The following is a 26,578-nucleotide window of genomic DNA, read 5'->3' on the forward strand; positions in this document are numbered from 1 at the left end:
TATATAGATTTTTTTTTTCCCACCCCCCCTCGCTGAATATTTAGTTTCTGCAATGTTTTTTTGCAGCCGTCTATTAATACGACCAACATCGACACCCTGCTGGTGGCAACAGACCAAACAGAGCGGATTGTGGAGCCTCCGGAGAACGTGCAGGAGAAGATCGCGTTCATCTTCAACAATCTCTCACAGTCCAACATGACCCAGAAGGTGAGGTCTGGTCGAGGGCTTTTTCCCCCCGATGAACATTACATTTGTTTTGGAGTTGGTTTTGGCATTTTCAACTCCTCCATCCCCCCCCCCTGATGCTGCTCTTATGAGACTGAAATTTAAGGTATCATGTCATTGGGTCAGTTTTATTTGTTTACAGCAGACTTTCGCAGTCATTTGTAACAGAAGGGCAGTAAGGAAATGGGTAAACATGCCATATAGTGCTAAAATAGCAGGTACGTGAGGTAAACTCCCCAGTGGGCAGAAATCTCAGGAGGAACCCAGCCATCAAGGTGTGAAGGTAGAAATGTAGTAAAATCTATTCAAATTGGCTGAACTGGTTACAGTTAAAGCAGAAGACTAGCTGGAAAAATAGGGAGCGTAAGTGAGGTGAGGTATAGTGGGTATTGGTCATGTTTAAATGGAATATATAAGTAAGTTGGAGATGGTTTTAATTGGAGATGATCCCTCTGTCCCGTGTTTGTGCAGGTTGAGGAGCTGAAGGAGACGGTGAAGGAGGAGTTCATGCCCTGGGTCTCTCAGTACTTGGTCATGAAGCGGGTCAGCATCGAACCAAACTTTCACAGCCTCTACTCCAACTTCCTGGACACGCTCAAGAACCCCGAATTTGTCAAAATGGTCCTGAACGAGACCTACAGAAACATCAAGGTTAGACGATGCCATTTTCTCTGCCCGTTTAAGTGGTTCTGTAGCGGCTATCCACCAGTTGGATGAATTTTATTACACCTGTTTAAAGAGAACCTGTTATCATTAAGGCAGAGTCCTACCCTTTTATCCATTTATGTATTTTAAAATAACTTTGGCCCATCTTAATGGACAGGTTCTGCTGACATCTGACAAGGCTGCGGCCAACTTCTCCGACCGATCTCTGCTGAAGAACCTGGGCCACTGGCTCGGGATGATCACCCTGGCCAAGAACAAGCCCATACTGTACACGGTGCGTGAGCCTTAGACTCCTGAGATTTATGCATTTCTATGTTTAGAGCTGGTTTACTGGATTACACGTAGCTCCTTAGATAGCCTTTTACTCCAGTTTTAATTTAGATGGATAGATGGAAAGGGTTGCCATGTTGCGCTGGTTACCCTCTGTACCAGTGCGTGGGTTGCCATGTTCTGCTGAATGCCCCCTGTACCAGTGCGTGGGTTGCCGTGTTGTGCTGATTGTGTTCTGTCTGGCTCTAGGACCTGGAGGTGAAGTCTCTGCTGCTGGAGGCTTATGTAAAGGGACAGCAGGAGCTGCTCTACGTTGTCCCGTTCGTTGCCAAAGTCTTGGAGTCCAGTCTGAGGAGCATGGTAATGTCTGGCTCTCTGCTCTTTTCACCCTGTCCCGTTTCTGAAATCCACCCCCTGTCACCTGGAATGTGCCCAACGGCCACCACTGCGCTGCGGTTTTAGAGCTGTGGGCAGTGTCACTTGGGTTTGTGGGCCCAGACTATGGAAGAGTAGTACACTGTGTGCAGAGTAGAACTTCAGAGCAGTTTTATAGGTTGCGGTATGGACTAGCGAAACTGGGAGCAGCTTTAGGGCTGACTGTATACTCTGGATTTATATACAGAGCAGATGTCTCTTAGTCTACACTCTGCTTGGCAGTAGTTTTAAGGGGTATCCTAACTAGTATGGCGTGCATCCATTTCTGCATGGAGCTGAAATACACTGACACTGATGCCTATCTTTCCCCCATGCAGATATTCAGACCCCAGAACCCTTGGACTATGGCCATTATGAATGTACTGGCAGAGCTGCACCAGGAGCATGATCTGAAGGTCAGTTCCCCTCCTCTCTGCTGTTCGTCTTGTTTTGGCATCTTCAGAACGTGAGCTAATGCCGACAAGTGTTTTTAAAATTCCCGTATTTCACTTGAAATACAAAATTTAGGTAGGTTCCTCTTTCCAATTTTGTTAAATATATTGTAGCTCCATTTACTCCCTGGTCAAATGCCTGCTAGGTTAGGGTTCTCTCACCAGTAGTGACTGTTATTTCCGCATTTGTGTGTTCGAAGAACATTCTAATCACTTGTTTGTTCTTAACCGAACATCCCAATTCCATATTTGGCTCCTCACACCTTCACCTTTAATCATCTCTTGACGCTGCCTGTATTTGGAACCTGTCAGACGATGAGCTTTTCAGGGCGTTTCTCGGGGGCTTAGTTTGACCATAGCCTATGGTTCTGTCCCTCCAGCTGAATCTGAAGTTTGAGATCGAGGTTCTGTGCAAGAACCTGTCGCTGGACATCAACGACCTGAAGCCCGGGAGCCTGCTGAAGGACAAGGACAAGCTGAAGAGTCTGGAGGAGCAGCTGTCCGCACCAAAGAAAGAGGCCAAGCCGCCCGAGGAGATGCTGCCTATCGTCCCCACAGGTGCCGCCCGCGCCCCTCTCCCCTCCACCCCCCTCTTAGTGCCCTGCGGAAAGTGTGTTTATGCAGCAGGGGAGGTCTGCCCTCCTGGCCCAGGCGAGAGACCAGGTCTACTAAGTTCTGTTTTCCACCTTAAAACCACTTAGGCTAGACTAGCCTGGGTAATCTAGACTAATCTAGATTACCCAGGGAAAAGAAAACCAGTGCTGGATTTGGATTTGAGGGCCAGATTTGATCATCCCTACTTTAGATGATCAGTGCTCACTGTGGCTGTCCAGGGCCTGCACAGGGTTGCACACCGATATACGGAGTCTGATAGTGTCAGAAACATCCAGTGTAGTGATGGAAGTTTCTAGTTGAGTTTGTGCTATTGTGCTCTTCTGCTTCCTTTTCTAACTTAATTTCTAAATTTTTTACCCAACAGGAGACTGTCTTCCCTTCGCCACTGCGCCCCCCACACCCGCCACCACCACCACCTGCACAGCCACCGGGCCCCCCACCCCCCAGTTCAGTTACCATGACATCAACGTCTACGCCCTGGCTGGCCTGGCCCCCCACATCAACATCAATGTCAACGTGAGTCTTCAACCATGATATCTTTCAGCCTAAAAGGACATGCTGAAATGGGGGCACTGTATAACTCTGGTTCAGTCTGGCCTTAAAAGACTCTCCCGCTAAACACTCCTAAAATGTAGCTATGTATAGTCCTGGTACAGTGCAGTGTTAAAGCTGACTGCCCCCTGCAATGTAGCTATGTGTAGAGCCCAGGTTCAGTGCGGTGTTGATGCAGATGGGAGCTGTGTATAGCCCAGGTTCAGTGCGGTGTTGATGCAGATGGGAGCTGTGTATAGCCCAGGTTCAGTGCGGTGTTGATGCAGATGGGAGCTGTGTAGAGCCCAGGTTCAGTGCAGTGTTGATGCAGATGGGAGCTCTGTAGAGCCCAGGTTCAGTGCGGTGTTGATGCAGATGGGAGCTCTGTAGAGCCCAGGTTCAGTGCGGTGTTGATGCAGATGGGAGCTCTGTAGAGCCCAGGTTCAGTGCGGTGTTGATGCAGATGGGAGCTGTAGAGCCCAGGTTCAGTGCGGTGTTGATGCAGATGGGAGCTCTGTAGAGCCCAGGTTCAGTGCAGTGTTGATGCAGACTCTTCCCCCTCCACACAGATCCCGCTGCTGCAGGCGCACCCCCAGCTGAAGCAGTGTGTGAGGCAGTCCATCGAGCGGGCGGTGCAGGAGCTGGTGCACCCCGTGGTGGACCGCTCCATAAAGATCGCCATGACGACGTGTGAGCAGATCGTGCGGAAGGACTTTGCGCTGGACTCGGAGGAGTCCCGCATGCGCGTGGCGGCGCATCACATGATGCGCAACCTGACCGCCGGCATGGCCATGATCACCTGCCGAGAGCCCCTGCTCATGAGCATCGCCACCAACCTGAAGAGCAGCTTCGCCGCCGCGCTGAGGGTACGGAGTTTATACACACACATTCACACACACACACACACACACACACACACACACACACACACACACACACACACACACACACACACACACACACACACACACACACACACACACACACACACTCACACACACACACACACACACACACACACACACTCTCACACACACACACACACACACACACACACACACACACACACACATTCACACGCACACGCACACACACATTCACACGCACACGCACACACACATTCACACACACACACACACATTCACACACACACACACACATTCACACACACACACATTCACACACACACACATTCACACACACACACACACACACACACACACATTCACACACACACACACACACACACACATTCACACACACACACACACACACATTCACACACATTCACACACACACACACATTCACACACACACACACACACACATTCACACACATTCACACACACACACACACACACACACACACACACACACACACATTCACACACACACACACACACACACACACACACACACACACACACACACACACACACAGCCCTTGCTGTCTGAGCCTGACTGAGACTGTGCCCTCCCCAGGCCCCCACGCCCCAGCAGAGGGAGATGATGGAGGAGGCAGCTGCCCGTATCGCCCAGGACAACTGTGAGCTGGCCTGCTGCTTCATCCAGAAGACCGCTGTGGAGAAGGCCGGGCCAGAGATGGACAAGAGGCTGGCCACCGTGAGTCACCAGTGTTGTGTAACATTTAGCGGATGCTTTTATCCCAAGTGACAGCGCAGTAATTGCATACCAAAGATCATTGTATAAATACAGAAGAGATGAGGTCAAATTTGCATGAAGCATCCGTTATCCATAGCCATGAGCGTCAAGTCTAGTTTACGAGGTAAATATGTAGGCAGTCAGTAAAATGTGGTATGTCATAAACTAGAAATGTCGCATGATTACGCACACGCCCACAGTCTGGCCGCTCACACCCTCTCTCCGCAGGAGTTTGAGCTGAGGAAGCACGCTCGGCAGGAGGGCCGGCGCTACTGTGACCCGGTGGTGCTGACGTACCAGGCCGAGCGCATGCCCGAGCAGATCAGGCTAAAGGTCAGTCTCTCACTTTCCTTCCATCTCTCTCCCCTCTCTATCTCTCCCTCTGCTCTCTTCCCCTCTCTCCATCCCTCTGCTCTCCCTCTGTATACCTCCTTCCTCCTTCTCTTTCCTTCTCTCTATCCCTCCCTCTGCTCTCCCTCTCTATACCTCCTTCCTCCTCTTTCTATCCCTCCCTCTGCTCGCTCTCTCCCTCCTTTCTTTCCCTCCCTCTGCTCTCTCTATACCTCCCTCCTCCTCTCTCTTTCCTTCTCTTTCTATCCCTCCCTCTGCTCGCTCTCCTTCCTTCTCTCTCCCTCTCTGCTCTCTCCTCCTTCTTCTGAGTAAGTGTTTAAGCTGTATTTTTTGGTTCCTGCAGGTGGGAGGTGTGGACCCTAAACAGCTGGCTGTTTATGAGGAGTTTGCCCGCAATGTTCCCGGGTTCCTGCCTAGCAACGACCTGTCTCAGCCCACTGGATTCCTCGCCCAGCCCATGAAGGTACACCAACCCCTCCCTTCCCTTTTTAAAGTGCTTTTCATATAAAAAAAAAAAAAAAAAAAAAAAAAATTGCATATTTGACACCCTCACAGAATGATGAGTTCTAAAGTGTCTAAAGTGTTGGGTGCTACATTCCCCCCCACTATTGCCCTAGGTACGATGCACGCATGATCTTTAAAATTAGATTTGATATGTTCAATATTGAACATATTGATTGATACAGTATCAGACAATGTTGTTGGTTTTCTCTAGGTAGTCTTCTTTCTTCCAAAATTCAGTGCAGCTCGGTTACCTTCTAAAAGAAATAAGATGAAACATTGAAACTAGCGTTTGGAGTGTGAAAACAAATGGTTCTACCATTCACCACCAATCACCAGATGTTGCTAAATCCTCCAAAACTAAGAAATTCGAGATAGACGCTTTAGATACTCCTATTTTATTAAATATACCGTTGGTCTCACCCATTTCTCTCCCCGGTCGTCTCCACAGCAACAGGCGTGGGCGGCGGATGACGTGGCCCAGATCTATGATAAGTGCATGACGGACCTGGAGCAGCACCTGCACGCCGTCCCGCCGGCCCTGGCCTTGAACCCGCAGACCCAGGCGCTGCGCAGCCTGCTGGAGTCCGTGGCCCTGGCCCGAAACTCCCGCGACGGCATCGCCGCCCTCGGCCTGCTGCAGAAGGTCCGTCTCTCCCAAACGAGGGCCACAGCGTCCAGTCCCAAAAGGGCCGGTTCTCCTTTCAGCCCGGCACTAAGACACCTGATTGTGCTGGTCCAAGGTCTTGGTTGAAGCCCGTGATTAGTTGGTTGTAGTCGTGGGCTAAAATAAAAACCTGCACCTACAACAGCCCTTTTGGTTAAGCCTCGTCGCCCTTGATCTGTAGAGTCCTTTTTTCATCAGAAGAGGAAATGTACGGCCTGGGTTCGCAGATGCATATTAAGCCTAGTCCTGGACTGTTTTGTGTGGATAATCTCCTCTCAAAATGTAATGTAGTTTAGGACTTGGCTTTAACCTGTTCTAACACCTAAAACCATTAAGTTGTGAGTGTGCGCGCTTTTATTTTTATTGTTTTTATACATGTTTACGAGTTGTGATATTTACAAAAATCTAATGCCCTTACCGTGGTAGGGTTTCAGCTGGGCTGGGCTGCACATCACTCCTTTCTTTGGTGTGAAAATGATTACCTGAGGTAAACGTGGCTCATCTCCCCCCTCTCTCCCCCCTCTCTCCCCCCTCTCTCCCTCCTCTCTCCCTCCTCTCTCCCCCCTCTCTCCCCCCTCTCTCCCTCCTCTCTCTCCCCTCTCTCTCCCCTCTCTCCCCCCTCTCTCCCCCCTCTCCCCCTCTCCCCAGGCGGTGGAGGGCCTGCTAGATGCCACCAGCGGGGCGGATGCGGACCTGCTCCTGCGGTATCGGGAGTGCCACCTGCTGGTGCTGAAAGCCCTGCAGGACGGCCGGGCCTACGGGCCGCAGTGGTGCAACAAGCAGATCACCCGGTGAGTCCCAGGGCTGTTTCAGTGTTTCAATCCTACGCAGTGACATTTGACTTATTATATATCGTACATTGGTCTGGAAAAGAGTATATAAGTGATGATAATGTGATGACCCCACTCCACTATCTGCACTATTATTTAAGCCCCTGGTTGAGCTCTGTGACTGAAGGGGTTACGCTGTAGTGCCACATCAGCTCTCAGCTCCTAAAGCCAGGCTCTGTCCCCCTCATGGCTGGGCCTCTACAGAGCTGAGACACACTGCGTTCAGTAGGGCTTATTACACACACTACACGGCCTTAACACTGCGTTCAGTAGGGCCTATTACACACCCTGTACACGGCCTTAACACTGCGTTCAGTAGGGCTCATTACACCCTGTACACGCCCTTAGCACTGCTCTCAGTAGGGCTTATTACACATGAGCATGTTAACTCAACTGTGTTTCACAATTTGGTCAGTTTATTAAGAGTAAATTCTATAATCTTTTGTAGATGTAGTGACCTTTTTCAATATTGGGCTGAAAATTCTTTCTCTTTAACGGCATGAAGTCCTCAAATATTTTAATTTCCTTTTAACTCACTGGCTTAGTACATATTGGCGTGTTGTTCCTGGGGCACAGTGTGACTAATCCCCGCCTGTCCCAGCTGCCTGATCGAGTGCCGTGACGAGTACAAGTACAACGTGGAGGCGGTGGAGCTGCTGATCCGAAACCACCTGGTCAACATGCAGCAGTACGACCTGCACCTGGCGCAGGTACCCGCACGCACGCACGCCCCGCGTGCTGTCCTCATGCGTCTCCACCAATGAGCACTCGGTTCAGAGCATAAAGTGGTCTGGGTACGGGTGTATGCATGCAAACTTGGTCTGTTCTTCAAGGTGTGAGATCACGTGATTAGAACTCAACATTCTAATGCTGATGTAACGATCACTACTCGATCTCCCAAGAGTTAAATACACCCTCCATTCTCAGGACCCTGCAATGCACCTCGATTTTGGTTGTTGGCCATGCATTATTTCTGAGAATATTGTAGCCCAAAAGGCCTTAATGCGTCTTGTTAGATGCAAGTTAATCTCACATGCTAAATTTGGGACGTCTGTCTTGCTCCTTCCTTTACCTTCCTTCTCTCTTCCTGTCCCCCTCCCACCTCTCCCCCCCCCAACCCTCTATCCCTCTCCCTCTCTCCCCCCCTCCCTCTCTCCCTCTCTCCCCCCCCTCTCTCCCTCTCTCCCCCCCCCTCCCCCTCCCTCTCTGCAGTCGATGGAGAACGGGCTGCACTACATGGCGGTGGCGTTCGCCATGCAGCTGGTGAAGCTGCTGCTGGTGGACGAGCGGAGCGTGAGCCACATCACCGAGGCCGACCTGTTCCACACCATCGAGACGCTGATGAGGACCAGCACCCACTCCCGCGCCAACGCCCCAGAGGGGTGAGGCTTTCAGCTCTCACACGGGAACCAGAGCAACTATAGAGCAGAGCGCTTTAAAAAAGAAAAACTATGGGTCCATTGGATGTGCGCTGGTTGTTGGATCGCCTAACTTGTTAGGAATGAAATGGACGGTTTGCTTGGGCAAAATATAGCGTTAAAGCAATGATAAATCTTGCAGTTCACCGTCACACATGCACAGTGCCTTTCACAGAGGAACACTAGACTTGGACTCTTAGCACTAGGCTAAAGCTGATGGTTGGGATTGCCCTCTGAGCCCTGCCCTTAAAGAACTACTGAACTTGAAAGAGTCTTCTACTTTTTAAGAAATATGTTGTCATTTATTGGATGTTCTCAGTGCATTGTGGGTAATGTAGTGCATTGTGGGTAACCGGTGCTCTGCTCCTCTTGCGCTCCCAGGCTCCCCCAGCTGATGGAGGTGGTGCGCTCTAACTACGAGGCCATGATCGACCGCGCCCACGGCGGGCCCAACTTCATGATGCACTCTGGGATCTCGCAGGCGTCGGAGTACGACGACCCCCCCGGCCTGCGGGAGAAGGCGGAGTACCTGCTGAGGGAGTGGGTCAACCTGTACCACTCCGCCGCCGCCGGCCGCGACAGCACCAAGGCCTTCTCCGCCTTCGTGGGCCAGGTACGGCCGTCGTGCGAGTGTGGGCCATTACCCCCCGCGCCTCTCAGACCTCTCCTCCTCAGGGATGCCCCCCCCCCCAGCTTGCTCTCAGGGGATTTGGTGTGCTCCATCTCAGTCTGATGCGACTAGTCAAGGTTTTATCATTATTTGCATCGTGTGTGGTGCTTGAGGTTGAACATGATATTCCTGGAACCGGCTTGGCGTCCCCAAGGAGAGGTTTGAGAAGCCCTGCTTTATGCACCCGTCTGGATTGCAACAGAAATGGGACTCCAGAATAGTTTATCAATCTGAATCTGAGCCATTTGGAGTTTCCCAGGGAATAATTCCTGGCAGGAAATAACATCAACATTTGTAAATTGTTTACTCTGTTTTTGTCAGAGGCTGCAGGCAGACAGGGTGAAAAATGTAATGGTTTTGGATTCTAATACTTTTCTATGCTTTACTAAGCTTGTCTGGAAACTGAAATGTCAAACTGCAAGCCCCAACTTCTAGTTGGCTCAATTGCGCCAGGCAAGATCAATCAAGCACCGAAAAGTATTTGAATCCGAAGCAATTGCGTGAGTTTATTTAGCTGACTCTTTTATCCAAAGTGACTTCAGTTGATTAGACTAAGCAGGGGCTAACCCCCTTGGAGCAATGTGGGGTTAAGGCCCTTGCTCAAGGGCCCAACAGTGAGCTGTACCTTTATGTGAAGACAGTCTGGTCAATCGGTAGCATCAGTTGTTCAGCTTATTACTTGGGAGAGAAGAAAACCAGGTCCAGATTTAACGATGGCCGCACTAGTCTAGGCCGCCCCGGCCCGGGTCTGGCAGTAACCGGCTGCGTTCGTCTCCCGACGCCCCGCTGCAGATGCACCAGCAGGGCATCCTGAAGACGGACGACCTCATCACGCGCTTCTTCCGGCTGTGCACGGAGATGTGCGTGGAGATCAGCTACCGGGCGCAGGCCGAGCAGCAGCACAACCCCGCGGCCAGCGCCGCCATCATCCGCGCCAAGTGCTACCACAACCTGGACGCCTTCGTGCGCCTCATCGCCCTGCTCGTCAAGCACTCGGGCGAGGCCACCAACACCGTCACCAAGATCAACCTGCTCAACAAGGTGGGTCCAAGCGGCGGTAATGCCGACACGCTCCTCGGCGCGTTTCCAGCTCTGAAGCTTCCACGGATATGGAAAATGATGTTTCTAGCAAAGGGAGTGAGTCATAACATAATATCAATTACATGCTATTTAGCAGACTCATTTATCCAAAGTGACTTAGTTGATTAGACTAAGCAGGGGACAATCTCCCCTGGAGCAATGTGGGCAATTGCTCAAGGGCCCAACCGATGTGCCAAGCTTATCATGGCTTCATTGGGGCTTGAACCACCGACCTTCCAGGTCCCTGTCAAGCTTAGCCACTAGGCTATAGGCTGCCCCTATAATAATGGAGTCTATGTATTAAGTTAAGGGCTCATGTTTCTTTGCTGTGAGTTGTAAACTTTGGGAGGTGGTGATTGGTGGTTGTGTCTGGGGTGCGGTGATGGCGTGTTGTGTAACCGGGCCCCCGGGCTGTTCCGGCAGGTTCTGGGCATCGTGGTGGGCGTTCTGATCCAGGACCACGACGTGCGTCAGACAGAGTTCCAGCAGCTTCCGTACCACCGCATCTTCATCATGCTGCTGCTGGAGCTCAACGCCCCCGAGCACGTGCTGGAGACCATCAACTTCCAGACCCTCACGGCCTTCTGGTACGCCCCGCCCGCACCGCTGCCTGGGCCTATCACAGCCCTGCACCGTCCAGCTCCAGGACGTCACGACTGTGACCGCAGCCAATGAGAACGAGTTCATTACGTTTAGAATGTTAGAGTAGACATTAGCCAATTTATTAGCCATTTATCACAAATAGCCGATTATGAGTGTTTCCATAACAGGTAGTTGCTGGTTGATTGAGCAAATCAGGTTTGTCTTTAAACTTCAGCTTATGATTCTTAGGTCTGAACCTGCCTTAGTGGAATGGGCTCCTCTCTCTGCCCTGCGAATGGTGGGGGGGGGGGGGTCAGTCTCGATCCGCCCTTAGACTAACCTTTTGGAGAGGCTAGGCTAACGTAGCGGAGAGGCTAGGCTAACGTAGCGGAGAGGCTAGGCTAAGGTAGCGGAGAGGCTAGGCTAACGTTGGGACTCTTTCCTGTCTATCCACAGCAACACGTTCCACATTCTGAGGCCCACCAAAGCCCCAGGGTTCGTCTATGCCTGGCTGGAGCTCATCTCTCACCGCATCTTCATCGCCCGGATGCTGGCTCACACCCCTCAGCAGAAGGCAAGCCCCCCCCACCCACCCCCCTCAAACCCTTAAAAACAATAATAATGAACTTAGTGCTGGCTCTGGTCAGGCCTCTCCTCTCATCCCTTTAATATGGTTTTCTCCGTCCCCCTCTCCTCAGGGCTGGCCCATGTACGCCCAGCTGCTGATCGACCTCTTCAAGTACCTGGCCCCCTTCCTGAGGAACGTAGAGCTCAACAAGCACATGCAGATTCTCTACAAGGTGTTCTTTCATTTCATTAACCTGTATTTTACCAGGTTATCCCAGGATTTCTGACCTACACTGCTGTTTATGCCCATTGATACATGTGAGAATGGTTCCCTGACAAGGGCCTGATTTAAGGTCTCACTACAGTCAGGTAAAAACTGTCTACTACAGTAGTTGAGATGGTAACGCTTTATTTGATATGCTGTTAATTACCTAGTAATCACTTGAGTAAATACCAGGTACTTATTGGGTAACCGTTTTGATTTCAAAGGTATGTACTATGAAATGGGCTGTAAAATATGTTTACATAGTACTTGCATATGGTTCTTACTAACTTAGTTTCATAGTACTTTCCATTGAAATCAAAGTAGTTACCTAATGATTACATAAGTAACATGTATTTATCCTTGATATTTAACAGGCTGTAAAATAGTGCTATTGTAGGGATTACTCCACTGGTCACTGCTCTGCTGATCTAAAATGGCCGCCGCTCCCCTCTGAATCTCCAGGGCACTCTGCGTGTGCTGCTGGTCCTGCTGCATGACTTCCCAGAGTTCCTGTGCGACTACCACTACGGCTTCTGTGACGTCATCCCGCCCAACTGCATCCAGCTGCGCAACCTGATCCTCAGCGCCTTCCCCCGCAACATGCGGCTGCCTGACCCCTTCACCCCCAACCTGAAGGTAACCACACGCACATATACACACCCTCTCTCACACACACCGCAACCTGTCACAGCCTCATTGCCTTATTCAAGATGGTTGTGATGTTCAATATTCGCATATACTATAGGGACAAAAATAAATGTATTTCCCCCAAAATTTCAACCAACCCCCTGCTGTGCAGGAGTTGATCAATACTCCTGTTTACAGCTGTTTAGAAATGAGAACATAAATCGAAAGTAACTGGATTTGTTGGTGAGGGGGAAAAAAAAATAAAGGCAAACCCTCCAGGAAGTTGTGCAGCCTATATACAGAAGCCCATTAAATAATCGATGAGCGAATGAGGGAATTACTTTGCCGTTGGATTAACAATGTATCGAGTGCATCTTTTTTTTTTTCTTCAGTGTTGCTGTGGGAATGCTGTCCTTGTTCCAAAATTCCTCACTCCCCAGGTCTGTGCGCATCTAACCCTCCCGCTGTCCCTCTCCCTACTAGGTCGACATGCTGAGCGAAATCAACATCGCTCCCCGTATCCTCACCAACTTCACGGGAGTGATGCCGTCTCAGTTTAAGAAGGACCTGGACTCGTACCTAAAGACTCGCTCCCCCGTCACCTTTTTATCCGAGCTTCGCAGCAACCTGCAGGTAGGGGGCACCATTCTGGGTCCCTGGAAACATTTGCAGCAAAGTGACACATCTATAGACCAGGTTAACATTTTTTTAACTCTTTCAACAAACTGTTTTATGCTTTCTTTCTTTTTTTGTTCTGCATTGTATCTGTGTGTATGCAAAATGTTACTTGTCAGATGCAGAGAGTTTGCTAGGAAAGTTTTAGTGGGAAAAAGGCATTGTGTAGCAGTCGGCAGTTTGTGGTTTAAAGCATTTCTGCCTGTGTACCTTCCTGCATGTAGCTGATAAGGATTAAAAAGCATCTTTGCTCAACAACTGCATTAGTAAAGTCTTGTACAGTACAGAATTACTCAATTGCAGAAATGTTTCTTGCATCTTTGAACAGAAGATTCAGTTAGATGTAGTCTCAGGGCTCTGTGTGAGAAACCGAAAGAGGGGAAGAATAATAAGGTATGTATGTTTTGTGAATGTCTCTCCAGGTGTCGAACGAGCCGGGGAACCGGTATAACATCCAGCTGATCAACGCACTGGTGCTGTACGTGGGCACCCAGGCCATCGCCCACATCCACAACAAGGGCAGCACACCCTCCATGAGCACCATCACCCACTCAGCCCACATGGACATCTTCCAGAACCTGGCTGTGGACCTGGACACCGAGGGTGAGCCTGCACACCTACGCCCCTACACCTGTACCGGCTACACACACCTGTACCATGCGCCTACACCTGTACCGGCTACACACACCTCTACCATGAGCCTACACCTGTACCGGCTACACACACCTCTACCATGAGCCTACACCTGTACCGGCTACACACACCTCTACCATGAGCCTACCCCTGTACCGGCTACACACACCTCTACCATGAGCCTACCCCTGTACCGGCTACACACACCTCTACCATGAGCCTATCCCTGTACCGGCTACACACACCTCTACCATGAGCCTACCCCTGTACCGGCTACACACACCTCTACCATGAGCCTATCCCTGTACCGGCTACACACACCTCTACCATGTGCCTACACCTGTACCGGCTACACACACCTCTACCATGAGCCTACCCCTGTACCGGCTACACACACCTCTACCATGAGCCTACCCCTGTACCGGCTACACACACCTCTACCATGAGCCTACACCTGTACCGGCTACACACACCTCTACCATGAGCCTACACCTGTACCGGCTACACACACCTCTACCATGCGCCTACACCTGTACCGGCTACACACACCTCTACCATGAGCCTACACCTGTACCGGCTACACACACCTCTACCATGCGCCTACACCTGTACCGGCTACACACACCTCTACCATGAGCCTACACCTGTACCGGCTACACACACCTCTACCATGAGCCTACACCTGTACCGGCTACACACACCTCTACCATGCGCCTACACCTGTACCGGCTACACACGCCTCTACCATGCGCCTACACCTGTGCCCTACACTTACACCTGTACCCTACACTTGAACCTGTAATATACGCTTACACCTGGCCCTACTACACACGCCTACACCTGACCCAGCTATACACCTGTAACCTACGCTTACACCTGTACCGGCTACAAGCTGCTACACCTCTACTGTACACTTACACCTGTCCCAGCTACACACACTTACACCTGTACCATACGCTTTTACCTGTCCCGGCTATGCTCCCCGACACCTGACCCAGCTACACACCTGTAACACACACCTACACCTGTGGAACTACAGCAGTGTGTGTCCTGTTTTCCCATGTCTTACTTGGGCTGCTTCTGTTCTCAGGACGGTACCTGTTCCTCAATGCGATAGCCAATCAGCTGCGGTATCCAAACAGCCACACCCACTACTTCAGCTGCACAATGCTCTACCTGTTTGCCGAAGCCAACACCGAAGCCATTCAGGAGCAGATCACCAGGTGGGCCACTCCATTCCGTGCAGTCTATCACACTTTACAAACACTGTCACAAAGAAACTGAGAGGAAAACTGGGCAAAGAAAAAAAAATATATATATATGGGGAAGAACCCGGTTATCAAGGGGGGAGCCTGTCCTCTGCTGGCCGGCCTGGTGCGTCCCATTTTCTCAGGTTGGACAACAGAACTAGACTGCAATAACTGGAACTGTGCAACAGCGGTGAAATGCTTGAGCAAATTGATTGGTTTGTAGCATTTGTGGTGAAAGGTTCCGGCGAGCTGATTGATTGGTAAATTTTATGTGAAAATGCTCAATACCCCAAATGGTTTGTAACACTAGTGATGAGATGCTTGAGCGAACCGATTGGTCTGTAACATTGGTGGTGAGACGCTCGAGTGACTCTATTGGTCCGTTTCTGCCGCAGGGTGCTGCTGGAGAGGCTGATCGTGAACAGGCCACACCCCTGGGGTCTCCTCATCACCTTCATCGAGCTCATCAAGAACCCGGCCTTCAAGTTCTGGAACCACGACTTTGTGCACTGCGCTCCGGAGATAGAGAAGTAAGCCCTCCTCCTTCGCTCTCAGAGCACTGGGCTGGGTCATATTCCCCCCTTTACGACCGTTCATCAGCAATCTGGCTCAGTGTGGTGATGAGCACGTTTAACATGCATTACAGCTGGCTCAGCGTCGTAATGACCACGTTTAACATGCATTACAGCTCAATCTGGGTCAGTGTGGTAATGACCACGTTTAACATGCATTACAGCTCAATCTGGGTCAGTGTGGTGATGAGCACGTTTAACATGCATTACAGCTGGCTCAGCATCGTAATGACCACGTTTAACATGCATTACAGCTCAATCTGGGTCAGTGTGGTAATGAGCACGTTTAACATGCATTACAGCTCAATCTGGGTCAGTGTGGTAATGAGCACGTTTAACATGCATTACAGCTCAATCTGGGTCAGTGTGGTAATGAGCACGTTTAACATGCATTACAGCTCAATCTGGGTCAGTGTGGTAATGAGCACGTTTAACATGCATTACAGCTCAATCTGGGTCAGTGTGGTAATGAGCACGTTTAACATGCATTACAGCTCAATCTGGGTCAGTGTGGTAATGAGCACGTTTAACATGCATTACAGCTCAATCTGGGTCAGTGTGGTAATGAGCACGTTTAACATGCATTACAGCTCAATCACACGGACTGAACACCCTTCTAACCCTTTGACGCTGCCGAGTGAACGCCATAATCGCCTCTAATGCTGGAAACGTACTGTAATTTTATTGCACTACGCATGGGGGAAGATAATGCATCCCGAGAGACATTCACATACTCGTCTGCTTACTTTTTGTCTGGCTGCAGGTTTAAAATGTATATCCACTAGGGGGCAGATCAGGGCGTCTGGTCAAATGATTCCACATTCCTAGCATCACTCTATGGTCATGTCAGTCTATCTCACTAAAGAATTAAATTAAATACAGGAAATGTACATCAGGGGAAAAGAAACCGAGGACATGACCTTGATGTCAACAGTAGTCGTGTGTGTGTGCACGTGCGTGTATATACATGCACATCATGTGCGGGCTGAGGGCGTGTTTGTAAGGAGTGCCATTTTGCTCAAGCTGCAGTGGGGAATTTGGTCTGAAGGGCTGTGTGAGAATAAGCCATTAAGGCCTCTGGTTAACCTAAGGTTACTGAGAGTGTTTCTCCACTTCCTGACAGGATGTTCCAGTCGTAACCCTGTGCAGGGTTAGGGTCTGTAGCGTGGGATGGAACAGGGTACTGAACGAGTGTTTCTCCCCTTCCTGACAGGCTGTTCCAGTTGGTGGCTCAGTGCAGGGTTAGGGTCTGTAGCGTGGGATGGGACAGGGTACTGAACGAGTGTTTCTCCCCTTCCTGACAGGCTGTTCCAGTCGGTGGCTCAGTGCAGGGTTACGGTCTGTAGCGTGGGATGGAACAGGGTACTGAACGAGTGTTTCTCCCCTTCCTGACAGGCTGTTCCAGTCGGTGGCTCAGTGCTGTATGGGACAGAAGCAGGCTCAGCAGGTGATGGAGGGCACCAGTGCCAGCTAATCCAGCTCCACCCGAATCGCCCAGCCTCCACCCTGCCCCTGCCCTGAGAACTCCCCCATGGTGCACACCCCTCCTCCCCGCCCAGCGACCGCTCCGGCGAGGACCGGGGTCACATGACTGCCTCCGGCGCACTGTTTCAGTTTATTGGCCAGGAAAAAAAAAAAGAAAGAAAAAGGAAAAAAAGAAAAAAAAAATCATTAAAAAAAAAAAAAGACAAAAAAAAGGAGGACATGCTGTGAATATAATTTGGGAACTTCACTGTAAATAAAAAAATAAAAGGGAGTTAGACGGGTGTCTCGCAGAACTGGATGCTAAGAGTCGGCATGTTAATGAGGTCAGAACGGGGAGCGGGCGGGAGGGGGTGCTCATTCTGTACAGTGACAGGCAGCTGCTGATGAAGAGTTCCATTTTTGGGGAGCAACCCAGCTACCCCCCTCCCCTCAACCCCCGAACCCCCCCACCCCGGCCAGTCTCCCCACGAGGACTTCTGAGTTCTGCCTTCTTTGTAAGATTGGTCTCAGTTTGCGTTTTAGAGGCTTATAAGGAGTGGTAAAAAGCCTTGCTATAGTTTGCTTCTTTTTTTTTTTTTTTTTTTTTGTGGGGAGGAATTGTAAGGAGGGGAGGGGGGGGGGGGAGAGGGCAAGCAGTGCACTGTATTCTTTTATCAAAGAGTTTATTCCAGGCTTTGTGTGGTTGGGGAAGAGGGGGGGGGGGGGGGGGAAGGGTCAAAGTGCAGGGTCGGGTGTGTAATTTTTAAGACATGGGGTAACGGGTTCTCCCTGACGCTTGTAAAATTGTGGAATACATAAATTTCAGATGGGTGAAATGAATCTTCGTTTGTACAAAGACCCCAAATTGCAAAACATAAAAGAGAGAAAAAGAATGGACCAATACAGCCCCTTTTGTAAGGATTTTGAATGTTTTGTAAATGTATTGGTCCACGTGTTGTATTTTGTAGTACTTTAGTTTTGCCTTTAGTTCCTGCCACTTACTTCCTGTATGTATGCATTCTGTAGTTAACGCATTAAAAGTCTTGAACTGCATCTCGTGAGGTTGCTGGTTTGATTGCTGATTCACCCACCTCTGAGCTCACTGACAAGCTGGGACATGTTTCAATTAAATTTTTTTATTTTAAAAATTGTAAAGTATCACAGTAATACAATCTACCCAAAAAGCAGTACTCCAATGCCCAGGCACTTGACACCTGGAACAAAGGTCCATGTTTCAGATCCACCCACTTTACAGTGAAGGTCACTTTCATCAGCACCAGATCCAATAGAAATCCTGCCTTGAGTCAAAATGGCAGCGTCTGCGTCGCAGTAGCCGTAGTGTGAGTGGTTAGGAAGGAGAAGCTGGGAAACCAGGAGGCACGTTTGAATTCTTGGCGGAACGCATTTTACATGTACAGCAGAGTAAATGTCCCCAACTGTATAAAACTAAAGATGACTGGAGAGAATTGGGGGAGATTGCTCAGGTATACACCCTATGGAAGTGCACAACCTAAAGCCAGTATGCTTTCAGTGAAGGAGAAAACCAAATGGAGAAATTCAATAATACTATGGGGTCCCAACCTTATATAGTGCAGTTTAGTTCACTGCACACATTTTATAACTGGTGTGCTGGTAAACAGATGTTTTTTGTGGGTTCACTTCAGGCAAGTATGCAGAAGGCTGGCAGGAGTCCAGACACTCCTCTTTCCCACTAGAAATTGTCCAGCGGGGTAGAGAATGTTTGACAGGGAGGGAGGAGGAACACCCAAAACTCTCATGAGGTGCAGGTTAACTGAGAGCAATCCTAAAATGATAATCGTACACTATTATGCTCCCAGTAATTTATTCCAAAACCTGTTTGTTTTTTTTTTTGGGGGGGGGTTTGCAGTTAATTGGGCACAGTGTGTGATGTACTTTTTATAAAGATGTGTGGTTTAAAGAAAACAAAATTGTAGGCACAGAATGAAATGAAAACTATGAAACCTTTGGTTGACTGTTGACACGCAATTTGTGCAACAGAAACCACCACATATATATATACATTTTTAAGGTTGTTCAATTATTAGTTAATTGCAGATTAAGGGATGCTATGGCACCTCCTGGCCAGCTCCAACAGTTTGTGCAGATGTCCTCTGGGCCTGTAGGGGGCAGTCAGGGCTCGGTCACCTCCAGTCCTGTAGGGGGCAGTCAAGGCTGGGTCAGCTCCAGCAGTTTGTGCAGGATCACCTTCTGCCCGTAGCGCACCTGCAGGGCCCGCCACTCCCTGCTGCTCAGGCGGGCGTGGGCCTCCCCATCCTCCAGCAGGCCCTGGTCAGCCCGGAGGTCCGAGCGGTACGAGGCCAGGGTGAAGCGGGCGGCGGCCTGGATCAGCCGCCTCCAGGCAGGGGCGAGCTGTGGGAGCGCCTCCATGGAGAGGGCCCGCGACATCTTCTCTTCATCTTCCTCCTCTTCCTCCTGCACCTCCTCCCAGCCCTCGTTTTCCTTCCACTCCTCAAACTCCTCCGCTGGCATGCCGAGCACCTGGAGGGAGCCAACAGCCGTGATGCGGACCGGACATGTTACATGGTAAATGGTTGATTTATATAGTGCCTTTATCCAAAGCGCTGTACAATTATGCTTCTCATTCACCCATTCATAGACACCAATAAAGATTGGCTGCCATGCAAGGCACCAACTTGCACAAAGTTAACTTGCACAAAGTTACCTTGCGCGCTCACTTAAAGGGCACCTGTACCCAAAAAGGGCATATGTCTAGATCTGTTCAATATATCACGACATATTTAATTTATCGGACTACGTCGGTCCTGTAACACTTCAGTGAGCAGACATTGCCGAATAATTTACAAAAGTGTGACAGTGGCGAAAGTAGCTTAACTGGAGAGAATACAATAGTGAGAGAGGCATCGAGGACAAAATAACTTAAGTAACTAATACCCAATTTATTTCGAAGATCAACACTTCTCAAAGAGGCAGTTTACTGGGCTCAAAGGTTTATATTTAGCAACGTTATCCGATAATTATTCCAAAATATATGTTGACAGGTGGGAAATCATTTTGCAGACAGTTCTGCAGAAAAATAGCAGTTTGATCCTAAAATATACTTGTTGAAAAATGTTTTTACTTGAATCGGTATGGAACACAAACCGAACGCTTGAGGATGATATGAAGAGCTCAAAAACAGAAAACATGCGTGTGGACCTTCACAAGAAGGCCACACATCTTCATAGCTACTGGAGAAATGGTGCTATATAATTTATGATATATAAATGGAAATTAAAACGGGGGTGTGCGCATTCTCACCTTGAGCGTGTTGTAGAGTTCTGTGACTGTCAGCACCCCTGTTTGGCCGAAGATGAACGCACCCTTCTCCCCGACCATCTCCATCTCACACAGCAAATTCCACTTGTCCACCAGGAGGCGCTGGTCCTCCTTGCTCTTCGTGGCTGCAGTGGGGCGACAGGGAGAAGCCATTTCATCACCCTGGGCTCATTTAATTTGCTTATTTTTCACCTTTAAAGAAAAAAAAAATCCTAACTTCATCTGGAAATCAATGGAGGTACACAATCTTTAAGGACATTCCAACCCATGAAATATTCCTTCGACGAGCTAATAGACATTAGGAACAGCAAGGACATTTTTGAGTGCGTTGTTTGAAGAAGTACTTTTTTTCGGAAAGTGTCACGACCTTCTGGGCCCACCTCTCCCCAACTGCTAGATCTGTAACCGACGTGGCTTCAAACTGATGTTTGAAGGAGCAAGGACATTCACATTTTTCAATTGCCCCATCTACACTTCGCCTTTTTATAGCCTCTCCCAGTGCATGGAGCTAGGAGTAGAAAAAGGAAAAGATTGGAGAGAGCCCCTGCCTCACAGTGACACAGAAGGGTGAGAGAGTCCCGTGGGATGTCCCGGGTTCAGAGGTCGCCGGCACAGATTATGACATCGTCGAGAACTGTGAACTGAGCAAAATACAGCAAAAGCCTCTGTGTTACCATCAACCCACAGAGCCAATAAGACTTTTCCAAAGATAATAATCGCTGAGCATGTGGATTGTGATATCTCATCTCTGCATGCAGGCTAGGGAGTGAGGGGATTGCTGGGTTATGGGTCTCCAGTGCAGTCCGAAATTACCAAACACTACAGAGATAATGTGCACTTACAGTCCACAGATGTTCTCCCCACAAGCAAATAATTATTATTTTTGCTTGGACCTTGCATACCAATCTTGTGTGTTTAAACAAGTTTAGCTCTAATCTCAAATTGTGAAGTTAAGAGTCTGAAGAAAAAAAGGTTTAAACAGTTGCCCCTGATTCACACTGTTGTGTCCTGTCGCTGAACTCTTCACCTTCAACGCCCGCTTTGTAGACGTTGGACATGGGTATGTCTGCGGTGTCGTTGCTGTTGCTGGGATACGGCTCGGCGAAGCCATACATGTGCAGCAGCTGCCAGTTGGCCATCTCTCCGTATGTGTTGAATACCTCCTCCCCTCTCCGTATACGCCGCACCGACACCATCTTCAGGAAGTCCTGTCAGTCACACCAGGTTACCATGGTAACACCTCTTCAAAAATAATAAAGTAATGACTTATAGAACCAGTATAAGCTATTCACTACCCCCACTGAAGTTTTCCCCACCCCAAATTATCAATCCCAACTCAAGTCACAAGTCACAACCAAGCCAAACTGCTGAAACAATAGTCTTGGTCAAACTTGTGATTGTTTTCACGCAATTAAACAGAAACTGCTTTCTCTAATAGGTTGAGACTGAGGGGAAGGAGTAGCAGAAGACTGATCATGCTTTACATTGCACCAGTAAATTATTTCGACAAGTTTTACTCCAATGCATTGCGCTGAGGCAAGGATTGTGCAGGTTTGCCTCTCTTTTGTATAGTTTTCAGGTAATGTGGTTAAACTTCACCAAATTCACTCTTTCACTCCTCGAGGAAGGATTTGCTGAAATGCAAATACAGTCTTCTTAACTGTTCATTAGAACTGGCCATGTAATATGTTTTATTATTATTATTCTAAATTATTTTGTTTCAGATTTTCTTCCCCCCATTTTCACACGTATGACAGTGTTGACGAAGTGCGTGAATCTCACAAGCGTGAACTCCAGATGGGCGTTGTGATTGGACACGTGGTTCAGCATGTCGGCCATTGGCACCATCATGGGGAAGTTTGGCTCCTTCTCATCGTCCTCCTCATCATCTGTAAGAGGCTCCTGAAAACTGCAGAGAGAGAAAGTGTGAGAGTTAAGAGATTGTCTTCAAGAGTGTGAGAGTGAGAGATGAGGGAGTGAGTTTAGAACCGTGTGAACAAACAAAAACATCCAAGTGGGATTCGTCAACACCTGTCAAATATTTGATCAAATCCATGGGTTACCCAAGTTTGATTAATCAGCCGTGCAATCAGGGCAACAATGTTTCTGAACATAAGAACATTATTTATGATCGCTCATGATGAAACAGCCGGAGAACGGCAGGAGCCTTCACCTGTAGGCCATGACGAAGGCCACCAGGCTGGTGTAGAGCTCCAGCGTGTGCTTCTCAGGGTCCCACAGGTCGGGGTGCAGGCGTATGAAGGGCAGGACGATGTCGCTGTATTCCCTCCCGATGTTGGCGAGGTCCTTGTCCACTGCCTCGGGAATCCCTGTTCCCTGGAGCAGCCGCTCCCGCTCCTGCTCGGACCTGCCCCGTGCCCCGGGAAGAGCAGCCGGAATACCACCATTAAAAGGTTATCGACATCTTACAGCAGTGCCCCACAAGGGAAAACATCGCCTTTATATGCAACCATCCAAAAAATATATAACAGCAACAAGGTCATGATAATATAGACCAGGGATCATCAAATCACGGTCCTCGAGGTTCTGGTTTTCCACCCTCACATTACCCAGGGAGTCAGGCCAATCAGTAGCGCTAATTTGTTGAGCTAATTACCTGGGAGAAAAGAAAACCAGGGGCTGGATTTGGATTTCGAGTTCCAGATTTGATGACTGTTGTTCTAGAGTTTAAATAGTGGCTAAACTGAATCAGAGATCCTCCAACTGAATGACCCTCAGACGTAAGAATGAAATGTTACTGTCCCTCACCAGAACATGGGGTGGTCCAGGGCCTTTAGGTCAGGCCACAGGGACAGGTAGGGTCCCCAGTAGGATTCGGGAGAGGTGTACTCCCACATCAAAGCCATCAGGAGAGAGACCCATCCAGACACACTCTCCAGAGATGTCTTACCTTGGGCAGAGCAGGGAACAGGACAGGTCCTCAGGCAACGGGTCAGAGATGCACTGTGGCATTGCGGGTAAACATAAACCTGGCCTGTGTCCAGGTTAAAAATGACTAAAAAGCTGAAGGTTTTGCTTGCGAACACCTTTAATTGGTAAATGGTTGGCGTGTACAATCGATGCTTCTCATTCACCTATTCATACACACACTCACACACCAACAGCAATTGGCTGCCATGCGAGGCACCAACCAGCTCGTCAGGAGCATTAGGTTAGGTGCCTTGCTCAGGGACACTCCGACACAACCAGGGCGGGAATCGAACTGGCAAACCCTGCATGACGACTGCTTTTAACTCCTGAGCTAATGTTGCCCCTGTACACTCTTGCTTTTCTTTACATTCATAAAGTCCATATTATGATAGCGAGTGCACCCAGTATAGTTCCTTTAGCAAATGTACAGCTACCATGGTTACCAAGAGATGGCTTGGTACATGACTAAGGAAGTGTAGTTGGAAGCCTACCCACAACCTAAAAACGAACCTCCCCAAACTATATTTCCTGTGCGGATGTCCTCTCTGTGAACCTGCCTCAGCTACTGAGTGCCTGCCTGACCAGCACTGATCTTCCAGGACAGTGACTACGTGGCGGCCAGCTTTACCTTCCTCCAGAACAGCTTTGACCTTGGTGGTGCTCTGGAACAGGACGGCGGTCCGGGGAATGGAGAAGATGACCTCTCCCTCCTCGATGTCCCTGCTAGCCAGCATGCCATACTCCGCAGCCGTGCCCTCTCTGCTCAGGTAAACCTGTAGGGGCAGGTACAAAACCCAGGTTAGCAGTGCCAAAGGTTTTAACATTTCACTGCATAGAGCCAGGGTTTTCTCTGCTCAGCTAAACCTGTAGGGGCAGGTGCAAAACCCAGGTTAGCAGTGCTAAAGAGCCTGGGTTTTCAATAGGGGGTCCTTAACCCATTCAGTCCCATGAGTACTGAAGCGTAACTACCGTAATATCCCAAGACCGACCTTATACCTTTTCAACCAATCAAAATGACTGCTATACTATTGGTTTGAGATTTTGGTGGTGTTAATGGGACTGGAGGGAGGTCCCCAATGAGTACGAATAGATTTTGTTAAATATTTCAAAATACAATTGTAATTTTTTTTATCAAGTTCCCCAGGATGCCTTTGAGCCCGAGTTGGGTGCCAGGATCAGAAAGTCAGAAACCCACAGTGTAATTAAATGATCTTAATCATTTTCTGTTCAGCCTTGACAAAAACGTGACAGGTGCCTGCAAAACTGAAGCCTATTTCAAAAGTGCTGCACAGTGGTCTGAATATGCAGCAGTGCAACATTTTTATTGCTGAAGCACAATCAACACTAATGCACCTCAGGGATAAGGCGATGACGACAAAGAAAGCTACTTTGCTTTGTGAAGCTATATAATAAAACAAAATTAACATTCGCGTGCCTAGCTATAAACAATGGAAAATTCAAAAACTCATTACAAAAAAAATACAAATACTAATAGTGGTGGGGTGGATCTGATTCTTCTAAATGTCAAGTTTCATGTTCAGGTTATCATTCAAATTATTTCTGGGGGTATAATGGTAACATGTACAACCAAAACTGGGGTCATTCATTTCCTGGATGGGGTGGGGGGAATCTAAACTCCCCCAATGAACTGGAATTGCCGCTTACCTTGTCACTCAGCGTCAGACCTACTTTCTCGCACCAGCGCAAGAAGTTCTCCAGAGGATCACCCGAGGAGCCTTCTGAGGTCGAACCTCCGTCCACCTTGACAGACGACAGGCTTCAGAATACACACCGAACCTCCCTTCAAGGGGACTGAGATGATGGGATATGGCAACAATAGGTAATGCCTCTTGCACTTAAAATGGCTACATGAACTAAGAATGGTAATGATCATGAACTTTATTGGTGGAAAGCTATTGCTAGGTTATTTAACTACCATGCTAGTTTACAGATCGTCATCACATCCAGAGGTGGAAAGTCCAGAAGTCAGAAAGTAAAAGTCCTGCCATGCATTTCTTCCACCCATTAACTCGCTAATTCAGTGAACTCCAACCCTGGTCCTGGAGAGCAACAGGCTCTGCTGGTTTTCATGGTTACTGATTGGTGAACTCACTTCATCCTGTTACATAAGTCTTAATTGTGATTTTAAGGTGAAAACAAAAACCAGCACACCAGGGTTGGAGACCACTGCAGTACTAATTATGTGTGGCTAATTGTGTGGATATTGTGAGGATACTTCCGATTGGCAAATCCCGGTGGTTGGAAGAAAATATTGCGGAGGACTGTTTTCTGAACTTGTATTTTCCACATCTGAAGCAATGAGTTCATATCTGTACCCATCTCATTCGCTCCACCAACCATCTCCAACTTGAAGAACACATTGCTTGCCATTACGTTGGCAATTTATCTTGCAATGTTACGTATGTCACGTTTCTAGACTTGTAAAGTTACGGACGTCGTGTTTAGCGCACTCTCTGGTCTGGGAATGTTCGCAGCTAGGTGTACTAGTGTCGCGCTTACAGCTCAGGTAGATGCACTGCTCTCTCGCACTGTAGAAACCTATTTGTACTAAATTAATGTAATGTCATGTAACGCACCGAAAGTGGCTACATTTGAAAAGGATAAACATGTTACTTAGATAGGCGATGGCTAGCATTAGCAAACGAAACAGGTAAGCAACAAGCCACATCTGCCAAGTTCCAAAACCGCTCTATGTCTTAATATACTGGCTAAATTATAATAGCATCATGATGGCTACATGGCAATGTAGCCAACGAGACGCTCACAAAACAGAATTTTGTATTTTGTCAGAGCGACAGAATTAAAAGAGCATTAATGGCCGAACAGGCAAACCTTAGGTCTTTTTGCTTCTGATGCCATTCCGACAGCAATAGTTTTCCTGTAAATGGCTCACTGCATTGGTTTTTAACTCAAGTTGGTGGCTAGCCAGGTTTCTCTTCAATGTTGACAGAAACCACTTCGGGACCACGTGGTGGTTTGCACGTGGTTTCTGCCTTGTGCTACACTTCCGCGTGCTCGCAGAAGCTTTCGCGTTCTTGGTTCCGTCGATGCTTGATCTACGATCAGTTTATGGCTTTCTATTCCCTGGTGAACGTATTGCCTTCAGAGGCAAGCTTGCCTGTCATGATAGCGACAACGCAGCTTCTCATTAAATATATAATAGTATAACAGTATGAATACACTATCGCTGCGCATTTTGAGCGTTTGCACTCATTGTGTAATTGAATGAAATAGGACGCGACACACCCGTTCTTAAAGCTTTGATTAAAAATTAATAAAATACATTCCCTTGATTGCAAAAGAAACGAAGTAAGAAAAACG

At 48.6% G+C, this 26,578-nt stretch overlaps 2 protein-coding genes across 20 annotated transcripts in view; one reads left to right on the forward strand and one right to left on the reverse strand.

The window, feature by feature from the left end:
• Positions 1-17,604, forward strand: part of cnot1 (CCR4-NOT transcription complex, subunit 1) — a 41,875-nt gene extending 24,271 nt beyond the window's left edge. For 11 of the 19 annotated variants that reach the window (XM_061244283.1, XM_061244286.1, XM_061244276.1 and 8 more), the window contains exons 24-49: positions 67-207; positions 697-876; positions 1,049-1,165; positions 1,411-1,521; positions 1,914-1,991; positions 2,408-2,585; positions 3,007-3,158; positions 3,743-4,039; positions 4,656-4,796; positions 5,064-5,168; positions 5,530-5,649; positions 6,139-6,333; positions 7,003-7,145; positions 7,786-7,894; positions 8,397-8,566; positions 8,984-9,215; positions 10,065-10,313; positions 10,776-10,939; positions 11,391-11,508; positions 11,633-11,734; positions 12,229-12,402; positions 12,877-13,089; positions 13,491-13,671; positions 14,792-14,924; positions 15,347-15,481; positions 16,828-16,936. In XM_061244283.1, coding sequence (XP_061100267.1) covers positions 67-207; positions 697-876; positions 1,049-1,165; positions 1,411-1,521; positions 1,914-1,991; positions 2,408-2,585; positions 3,007-3,158; positions 3,743-4,039; positions 4,656-4,796; positions 5,064-5,168; positions 5,530-5,649; positions 6,139-6,333; positions 7,003-7,145; positions 7,786-7,894; positions 8,397-8,566; positions 8,984-9,215; positions 10,065-10,313; positions 10,776-10,939; positions 11,391-11,508; positions 11,633-11,734; positions 12,229-12,402; positions 12,877-13,089; positions 13,491-13,671; positions 14,792-14,924; positions 15,347-15,481; positions 16,828-16,915 — 4,026 coding nt within the window. In that variant the 3' untranslated portion in view covers positions 16,916-16,936. Of the gene's footprint in view, positions 1-66; positions 208-696; positions 877-1,048; positions 1,166-1,410; positions 1,522-1,913; positions 1,992-2,407; positions 2,586-3,006; positions 3,159-3,742; positions 4,040-4,655; positions 4,797-5,063; positions 5,169-5,529; positions 5,650-6,138; positions 6,334-7,002; positions 7,146-7,785; positions 7,895-8,396; positions 8,567-8,983; positions 9,216-10,064; positions 10,314-10,775; positions 10,940-11,390; positions 11,509-11,632; positions 11,735-12,228; positions 12,403-12,876; positions 13,090-13,490; positions 13,672-14,791; positions 14,925-15,346; positions 15,482-16,827 lie in introns of all 19 variants that reach the window. The other 8 variants (XM_061244290.1, XM_061244291.1, XM_061244294.1 and 5 more) reach the window with 4 other exon arrangements.
• A 503-nt stretch (positions 17,605-18,107) lies between these two features.
• setd6 (SET domain containing 6, protein lysine methyltransferase) lies at positions 18,108-26,280 on the reverse strand. Its single transcript, XM_061245585.1, has 9 exons — positions 26,090-26,280; positions 24,902-24,997; positions 23,865-24,009; positions 23,075-23,216; positions 22,479-22,673; positions 22,088-22,214; positions 21,333-21,513; positions 20,288-20,430; positions 18,108-19,507 (listed from the first exon to the last, which is right to left on the reverse strand). Exons 1-9 carry the CDS (start codon positions 26,114-26,116, stop codon positions 19,175-19,177), a joined length of 1,389 nt encoding a protein of 462 aa, XP_061101569.1. The 5' UTR covers positions 26,117-26,280; the 3' UTR covers positions 18,108-19,174.
• Positions 26,281-26,578: the final 298 nt, after the last annotated feature.

This window comes from Conger conger, chromosome 6, assembly GCF_963514075.1.
Source record: "Conger conger chromosome 6, fConCon1.1, whole genome shotgun sequence".
Taxonomy (NCBI): domain Eukaryota; kingdom Metazoa; phylum Chordata; class Actinopteri; order Anguilliformes; family Congridae; genus Conger; species Conger conger.

Excerpts from the sequence above, each read along its gene's own strand:
- setd6 (XM_061245585.1), bottom strand. The coding sequence starts at position 26,116 with ATGGCATCAGAAGCAAAAAGACCTAAG. Across the intron at positions 22,215-22,478 it reads GCCTTCGTCATGGCCTACAG|TTTTCAGGAGCCTCTTACAG; the intron begins GTGAAGGCTCCT and ends CTCTCTCTGCAG. Across the intron at positions 21,514-22,087 it reads CCCATCTGGAGTTCACGCTT|GACTTCCTGAAGATGGTGTC; the intron begins GTGAGATTCACG and ends TGTGACTGACAG.